The sequence below is a fragment of the Prosopis cineraria genome, unplaced genomic scaffold, assembly GCF_029017545.1.
Source record: "Prosopis cineraria cultivar Desert tree isolate PC_DT_omini unplaced genomic scaffold, ASM2901754v1 PC3, whole genome shotgun sequence".
NCBI classification, from domain to species: domain Eukaryota; kingdom Viridiplantae; phylum Streptophyta; class Magnoliopsida; order Fabales; family Fabaceae; genus Prosopis; species Prosopis cineraria.
The window spans coordinates 39,888,949-39,898,109 of record NW_026555334.1 but is presented as its reverse complement, the minus strand read 5'-3'; the positions used below and the strand labels follow the sequence as shown (position 1 = coordinate 39,898,109).

At 31.9% G+C, this 9,161-nt stretch overlaps 1 protein-coding gene and 1 pseudogene across 1 annotated transcript; one reads left to right on the top strand and one right to left on the bottom strand.

The window, feature by feature from the left end:
• Nucleotides 1–445: 445 nt before the first annotated feature.
• LOC129307468 (protein CHROMOSOME TRANSMISSION FIDELITY 7-like) lies at nucleotides 446–2,844 on the bottom strand. Its single transcript, XM_054948444.1, is given in 7 exon segments — nucleotides 446–906; nucleotides 1,297–1,646; nucleotides 1,791–1,859; nucleotides 1,966–2,061; nucleotides 2,146–2,323; nucleotides 2,682–2,739; nucleotides 2,742–2,844. Coding segments are annotated over 7 exon segments (996 nt in total). The 3' UTR covers nucleotides 446–764.
• A 2,408-nt stretch (nucleotides 2,845–5,252) lies between these two features.
• Nucleotides 5,253–8,293, top strand: LOC129306746 (uncharacterized; annotated as a pseudogene).
• The last annotated feature ends 868 nt before the right edge of the window (nucleotides 8,294–9,161 follow it).

Sequence of the window (9,161 nt, the reverse complement as noted above, 5' to 3'; positions counted from 1 at the left end):
TACTTTGAAACTTAATTTGAATTAATTAATTCTCTTAAAACCTATTTGTCATTCTCCCATTAAATTATTTGCCATCACAAACCCAAACTTGAGTTAATCAACTCTGGCATTGTTGGTAAAAAAAAACAAAATAAAATCTGGTACAAGAAGTTAAAATTGAAGCAGAGGACTTACAAAATCACAATTAAAATGTGCATGCGCACGCATGTACGAATTGGTATGCAACTGTCACCAAAAAAAAAAAAAAAAATTGGCATGCAACTCTAATTTGGACATGGAATGCTAACTACAACTTCAATGTAAACTTGGGGTTCGAAGCGGCAAAAGAGTCATAAGGATAAGTAAATGTGATTAAAAGAGATCGCAGAGTCGGCTGCTTTTGAAGAATTTGCTGATAGTATCCGAGATATGCTTGTAAATGACTCCAGTGTAATTCTTGAACATATGAATCAAGAAGCTAAAACGTGTGCTAATTAACTTGCCCGAATCCGGAACTAGTCTGATGAAGTAGATAATTCTTCTTTGTTAATCTAATCAAACAATAAAAAATCCCTCCCCGAACAGTGCTATATAAATTCCTACTCTTGCTACATGAACTTCTCATATTTCATAGTAGAGAATATGCTCATATATAACCTTAACATTCTTAATGAAAGCATTCAAGGTTTTGTACGTAAATCAACACCATAATTAACATTATGCAATAACTACAACATCCATAATTCTATAAAAGTAATCAAAACATGGCTTAGCGGATTCAATTTCTATGACTCTGTTTTGTTGTCTCTATACACCAAGAATGATCCAGTGCCAGTGTAACTTGATGCTAATGCCATTCCAGCTGATGTTGGCTGAGAGAATGCTAACTGAGAATGGTCAAGCACGAAACCCATGCAGAAACTTTTCCTGCAACAAATTTAACAACACAGGAGAGTTAGATACGAATAAGTTGACCATTAACTGAAGAATACAATTGTTCAACTTCAACTCAATATAAAGCTCCGGTTATACAATTTTCTACATCCGCTTCTTCTGGCAGCGCAAGAGTGTCAGTCGGGCATAGCTCTTTAAGTTCAATACAATGCACCATTATGAAGATATGCTGAGTTGGACGCCCAAAAAAAAAACAAAAAGAAAAAGAAAGATTATGATATGATACGCCACTGACAAATAATTTTAGTTTCTCATATGAAGACCTTTCTAGATACTACAGTTCAACTACACATTGGACTAGACATTTTTATAAGGCGACTAAACAAAGGCTAGAATCTATAATCATCAAATTGTTTAATTTACCTCACAGCATCTAGCAAATGGGTGGCAATGCGTTTTCTTCTGTTGGAGGAAGTCACCCATATGGCTCTAATGCCACAAACTGCAGTGATTGCCTTGTCTTCACAGAATGTTGCCCCACCATGTGTTGTGTCCAATTCTGCAAATTCATTTCCCGAAGAGGCTCTTTTTTTAACTTCTCTTCGAAAAATTATATCCCCAAATTGGAGAGTGGTTGAACATGAATTTGTTTCCTTCTTTCTGCTGCCATCAGAACTTCCAGCAACTGAGCAAGAGATAACTTTAAATGCTTCTTTGATTGGTTCAGCAACAAGGCACCCAACAATCCTCTGTAGGGAAATGAACAGATAAACCTGCAAATATAAGAACAATGAATTAATCTAAGGAATAGAACCAAAAAAACATATGTGGAGGTGCTTTAGTAAACCAGTTTCATCTAATTACAAATGAGCTGTTAAGCAAAACAAAATAGCCAAACAAAGGGACGGCATATCCACCTTGCAGTGTTGATGAATTATCCATCCCGTTCCAAGGTCAATTTCCATCATTTTCACAACCTCTTCGACCTGTCAGTGATGACAACTTCTCAATAAAACGTTAATATAGTATAAGGGCCAGACTTGAAAACATGAAGAAAAAGTAGTGGGGTTTCGGAAAGTATAAGGGCCAGACCTTATTTTTCTGAGCTAGAGGGTCACCCTGCAAGACCAAAATGATTCGACCCCCTTTGCCATTAGGCATATGGACAACCCTTTCGTTTGTCCATCCCTGCATAATAAAGATAACCATCAAAATGATGTCCAGCCAAGCATGTAACCCTTGTTCAAGAAGAATTTTTTTTAGTGAACTTACTTTAAATGGAAGCCCTCGAGTATATGTTTTATGAAATTCTTTGTGTGCCTTCTCATCCTCTGCATCACCTGGAGCAAATTTGACACCGCAAGTGGAACAATTGTGTAACAGGAAATCAGATTGACCACAATCTAGATGGAACTGAGCATAGCTCCTCTTCTTATTCTTGATAATCGTCCTTCCTGTTGTAATGAATTCTTGTTTTGAACACGACTTAATAGGCGTGATTTCTTCGTTTGGTGAATTCCCGCTGTATTGCCTTGGCTTCTTTGTTGACCAAATATATATAGATATATACACAGACATCAGAAAGGGAAAAAACTAATCTCCTAAGAAAAGTACAATGCCTTCAAGCAAAGATTGTCCAGTCTGGTGTCTAAGAAAGTAAGGAACATATACATTTCTTCAAATTAAATAGCCGAACTTCATTGTAGTTTCTCAAAATTCCTATTAACTAGACATATTCTGAAAAACTAAAAAGGGCAAACCAGTTTTCAAATATAGAAATGGAAACGAAGGAGTCCATCAAGGCTTACATTTTTGGATCGGAACGTTTTCGCTCGTAGATATTGAAGATACGATGCTCTTTCTTCTCCAGATTGCTAGTTCGTCATCGTCGCCGTCGACAACCAGAGCTGGGTCACTGGATTTTGGCACATGAGCGGGAGATTTGAAGAAGGCGCTGATTTTGGACTGCATAGAGGCACCGACGCTAGGTTCGAACAGCCAACAATCCTCACTGATTTTTGATAAATTATTGAAATCCTTTAATTTGGCGCCCAAAATTAGCCGGGAAAGTGAGATTTATCATTTTATTTTATTTTTTTTTTTTTTCTTTCCCGCTGGCCGTCACTGATGGCCTTTTTTGATTTGTCCCAAAGTGGAAAAATAATGGGAGTTATTTACTTGAACAGAAAAAATAAGGTCTGTCTGATTTTAACAATGAATGAAATAAAATAAATTAAAAAAATAAAATTAAAATAAATTAAATTATTTTTTTTATTATAAGTATAATAAACTCACTAATATATAATATGAATATAAAAATCATCATACTTTTTAAAAATCTCATGAATCATTATTTTTAACTCATGAATTAAATTATTTTTCTGTTATAAATATGTTTATTTATCTTCTTTAATTAATTAATTTTTTATTTTTTAAATTTATTTCATTTCATTTTTGTTTGATGGCACCAACAGGAACTAAGAGAATGCATGGTGGAACCGTCAAAGAGGCGAGGAATAGTGAAGTTGAATGACAAACGAAGAGGAAGAGGATTCTTCACTGAAATACCAAGCCTCGCCCTTTCTTCTTCAAATTGCTCTTCGGTTGAAAAATACGACTTTGACCTGAAATCCAGAGAGAAGAAGCCGAAGAGGAACCTAATACTGTCTGCGACTGTGAGTGATGAAGAGAGGGAGTGGCCGCCCTGCATATCTCCAGGAATTATAGGTTGGAGGGGAAGCGTGGAAGAGAAACTTTTATTTTAATTGACTTTTGTCTTTTTGTTTTTGAAGAAAAATTAAGGGAAAGTCACGCATAAGTCCGTGCAGATTTATTTATAAATAAATTTTATAAAATTTAAAAATTACAGTTAAATTTTTTAAAACTTAAATATATTTTAAAATTGAGGTCAAAATATAACAGTGTTCTTATTAAAAATATATTATATCAATTAAATAATTTATAATTATTTTATCAGTAATTTATAATTATTATTTTAACTTTTAACAATTATAATTTTATATATCTAATAATTAAATTAATTATGCATTATTAAAAAGGTTGACATTAATTGGTTACAACTACTACATCACTAATTTATAATTATTACTTTAACTTTTTATAATTATAATTTTACATATTTAATAGTTAAAATATTTAAATATTTACTGTAAAAAAATTAAATTACAATTGAAAAAAATTGAAGTGATAGTTATAAATTATTAATGAAATAGTTATAAATTATTTAATTGATATAATATATTTTTAATAAGGTCATTATTATCCCTGTGCCTTAATTTCAAATCACATTTAAGTCTCAAAAGATTTTATTATAGTTTTTAAATTTTGTAAGACTTATTATAAATAAGTCTACTCTATGAGATCTATACATATTTTTTTAAAAAAATAATATGCATCATTATATTTTTTATTTTAAATCAAATTATTATAGTTTATTTTTTAATCTAGTTTTTATAGTTTAATTCGTCAAATTTGTTGATTAATCCCTAGAAATAAAAATCCTTATTTTTTCTTTTAAAACAGAAAATTAAGAACTTTTAAATTTTCATTAAAAAATTATATAATTGTAAAATTAATTACATAATTTTTATAACTCAAAATTTATATAATTAAATTATGTTTTCTTAATATTTTTTAAACATACACAATTTTTACAGAAAATGATAAAAATAAAAACATTATATTACTTTGTTTTTTTTTTTGAATAAATGTATTAAATTAAAATTTATATAAACTTTAAGAGATTTTTTTTGAAAATGTTAATAATTCATTAATGATTCTAATCTCCATGGATTAGCATATTTAAAGAATCAAATCATGAAATCTTGATTAAAACAAATAAACTATAAAGATCTAATTTAAAATTAAAAAAATTATACAAATATACAAATTTATTTTCTATTTTTTTTATATGATTTCATAAATAATATAATTTATTTTATAAGTCACAACAGTAAGGCCTGTTGTTGTATAAGTCACAATATTAAATTTCTTTTAAATTTAATTTTAATTAAAATAATTATAATAGTATATTGCTTAAAATAATTTCTTTATTGAGTTTTTCATTTTGACAACTAAATTTTTTTATGAGTGGGATTTTTTTTTCCAATTTTCAAAATTAAGCTACATAAATCGTGTAAAAGCAATAGTTGAAATTACAATATACCGAAGAGTCATTATGACTTTTAAATGGGATAAAGTGTCATTTCACCTCTTTTTTTGCACTGCTGGGTTCGGAAAGGAATCCGTTTCTCACCCGAACTCCAAAACCGGTTATTGGGCCCTGGGCTTTAACGTCGTAGTCCAATCGTTTTTTAAATGGCAACACGCATCCCAACGAAAGACAAACAGAGCCTAATGAAACCCATTTCGCGGGTCACCGCCTCACCACTAGACAGCCCGGCTAGAGAGGGTTTTATGAGTTACACATCAGTCCGTTACAGCTTTCTTTCATCTGGTTAACGTCTCTGATCTGAATATTCCTGTATTGTCACCATGGTTCGCTCCCCAAATTCAATTTGCAGTCTCGGCTACTTTACAACTTGAATATTGCATCCTTTTGCTGATTCTATGTTATGTTCTTTCTTACTTGTTTCATTCTCTTCTTTAAATGTAGCCACAAGGGGATTACATAGAACTTCACAGAAAACGTCATGGCTATCGCCTTGACCACTTTGATCGCAAGCGTAAGAAAGAGGCTCGTGAGGTTCATAAGCACTCTGGCATCGCCCAGAAGGTAAGTCTTGCACTTGTTTTGGGTTCTTTCATCTTAATTAATGATAGTTATGTTTTCATGATTCTTATTATTTTGTTCATTCGAGTGGAACAGGCTCTCGGTATCAAGGGTAAAATGATTGCCAAGAAAAATTATGCCGAAAAGGCGCAGATGAAGAAGACGTGAGTTTTGCTTTTTACTTTCTTTTTCTCATTCAATCTTAATCCTGTCCTTTTCAATAATTTATTTTTCCCTTTATTTTTCATGGGCTGACTTCATTTTTTTGTGGGAGGATTTAAAAGCAAAAGATAAACCCTGTTATAGGTTAAAAGTAGCTTACTGATTGGACTTGCATGGTTGATGTATTACTGAGTTTGTTACTGGCATAAGGATCAAACAAACGTGGCTTTAGTTTAGTTGTATTTAGAATCATTTCATGAGTGAAGACTCGATATGATAGCAAATTCTTAAAATTTTAATAAAACACCACAGAATTAGACAGGTTTAGAAATTCATCATTATGTAACTTCTTTTTTTCCCTTTTTAAGGGCGCGTTTCTTTAGGGCTAGCTGTGGCTGAAAAATTCAATAGCATGACATAGCTAACGTTTATTCTTTCCCTTTTATGTTTGCAACAAAAGCAGCCTTAGCCTTAAGGTGGATTTTAAGATTTCTTATGGCTTTGTATGGGTACCCAAACAAATTGTGGTTGAATCTATCAACCTACTTACTTTCGAAGTTATAGTAATCCGAGACTCACCCATTAGTGTTGGCACGCTGAGTACATTAATTTTTCTCTGCTCCGCAGACAGACCCACGCAAACGCTTACCGTCCAAGATTGACAAATATGCGAAACATTACATAATTTACCAATGGTTTATAAACAGTTTGGCCATGCATGAAGAGTCAACGTCTAGGCGCAAGGTAGATGATGATGTTCACGATGGAGCTGTTCCAGCATATCTTCTGGATCGTGAGAATACAACAAGAGGAAAAGTATGACTTGCATGCTATATTATTTTCATTATATTCGGCGTACTTATTAGTCTAATCTGACATTTTGCTCTAGTAGGTTCTCAGTAACACCATCAAACAAAAAGGAAGGAGAAGGCTGGGAAATGGGATGTTCCTCTTCCTAAGGTGAGATTTCAATGTTCCAATTACATAAAATGTGATCTTTTTTCTGAGTTATAACTAATTACATCTGTGGATGCCTCCTCATCACTTCAGGTACGTCCAGTGGCTGAGGATGAAATGTTTAAAGTGGTCAGGTCTGGTGAAAGAAAGAGTAAGTATTATATGCCATCATTGGCTCTTATGGTTTGTTTGTAGCTGGCTACTAGTTGGCAAATGTATTTAAAAGTTTAGTTTTGTACTATCTTTTGTCAGCTAGTGGGAAAATGTATTTCGAAGTATAGTGTACTGTTTTTTTCAAGTATTTTACTGCAAATTTTGTTTGTTGTTAGCCATATATTATTTTTTCTGCTTGAATTGTGTTGGAGTGCCAGAATTTCTGTTATTGGGCTACGGATCAGTAAAAATTCTAGTTGAAGAGTTTTACCATTTTTCTTATGGGATCTAAGGATGTTCTTTTTATCTCTAAACGAATCTGAGGGTCTTTTTGTTGTACAGTTTCTTAGTTCCTGTTTTAGCATTCTAGTTAATGGCTGGCTTCATGGCATAGCATAAAGAATGCATCATAATCCAGTCACCGCCAGAAACACATGATTAATTTATTTTGCAGCCAAGCAATGGAAGAGAATGGTCACGAAAGCTACATTTGTTGGGCCCGGTTTTACCAGAAAACCTCCAAAATATGAGAGGTTTATACGTCCTACTGGGTTGCGGTTCACTAAAGCACATGTTACTCATCCAGAATTGAAATGCACCTTCAATCTAGAAATAATTGGAATCGAGAAAAATCCTAATGGTCCTATTTATACTTCTCTTGGCGTCGTTACTAAGGGAACTATCATTGAGGTATTCATATTTCTCAGTCTTTCACTTGACAGTTTTCTTATTGAAATGGACCTAGTTGTGGAGAAATAAGACTCCTTACTCTAAACTGGATGCCAACTAATCCATTTATGTTTGCTGATCTGATTTTTTTTTTTTTTTTTCACTTATATTAGTATTGCAGGTTCAGAGCACATTGTAGTTATTTGTTAATCGTTAGTGTTAATACTTCTCTGCTTAATGTGTATTTCAGGTGAATGTCAGTGAACTTCGTCTTGTCACACCCTCAGGGAAGGTGTTATGGGGTAAGATCGTCTCTGCCATCTATATGCCAGTTCTGTCAACATGATAAACATTGGCTGAATTTTATGTTAACACTGACTTGGTGCTGTAAAGTGTAAATACAGGTAAATATGCCCAGGTGACAAATAACCCGAAAAATGATGGTTGCATAAATGCAGTTCTGGTTGTGTAAGGTTGTAGCAAGGATCGATATATTAGGTTGCCCTAATGTGTTGATGCGACCGCAATGGTGATAGTTCGTTTCTTTTAGATTGAATACGCACGGCAGGTGCACCATCGTTGCTGATATCTAAAATTTTGTCCCGCCTAACTAGTTCTGTTGCGCAATTGGTCGGTTCAATCATCACATGATAGTGCGATTGAGTAATTGAGCTGAACATTTGTCTTGGAAAATATGCAATATTTGATAGGGAGCTCCAATGAAAATATTTTTGTATTAATTCTCTAATTTTCGTGTACATTTTCTTTGTCAGCGAAACTTGAAAATAACGACGGTGAAATCATAAAATTGGTAGTTAAATTAAATTTTAAACTGATTGCCACTTTAAAATAAAATCTTTTAAAATGATTGGAGCTAGTAATTTTGGTAAAAAGGTTGGGCATAAAAAGTTTAAAATTATTTTAGAGCTTGATTTTGAAGCTCAGCCTTGGCCTTTAAGGTTGTAGGGCTGGCCAGCCTAATATTTTTTTAATTTAAAAATTTAATAAATATACTTATAATTTCAATGAAAGATATTATACATAAAATTAAATTCAAAAATAAATTTAAATAAATTCACAATAAATTTACAAAGCTTAAACATTTAAGTTTAATATCATAACACCATTATCAAAATTATGTGATCAATTGTGAGTATAAATAATAGGCTTAATATTATTTGAAAAAAGAGAACATCAATATTTTGTGAAAATATGTAAATCAATACTAAAAATTAATTTATTAACTATAGTAGCAATTGAAATAATAAGAGCAGTCATTCGTGAAAGAAATGAAAATCAATGTTGATTGTTCTTTCATCTATTCAATATTTAATTCTTTCAAATTATGCTAGTTTATCCAAATAATTCTCCAATTTAGACTTGTCTATAAAAATATCATACATACTCATATAATATTTAATTCTTTCAAATTATGCTAGTTTATCCAAATAATTCTCCAATTTAGACTTGTCTATAAAAATATCATACATACTCATATAATTATTTTGATAATCTTATATCATAATTTGTAAAGGATTAAAGAAATATCACTTAAATACAAACAAAATAGAATTGGATTAGGAAAAAAACAAAT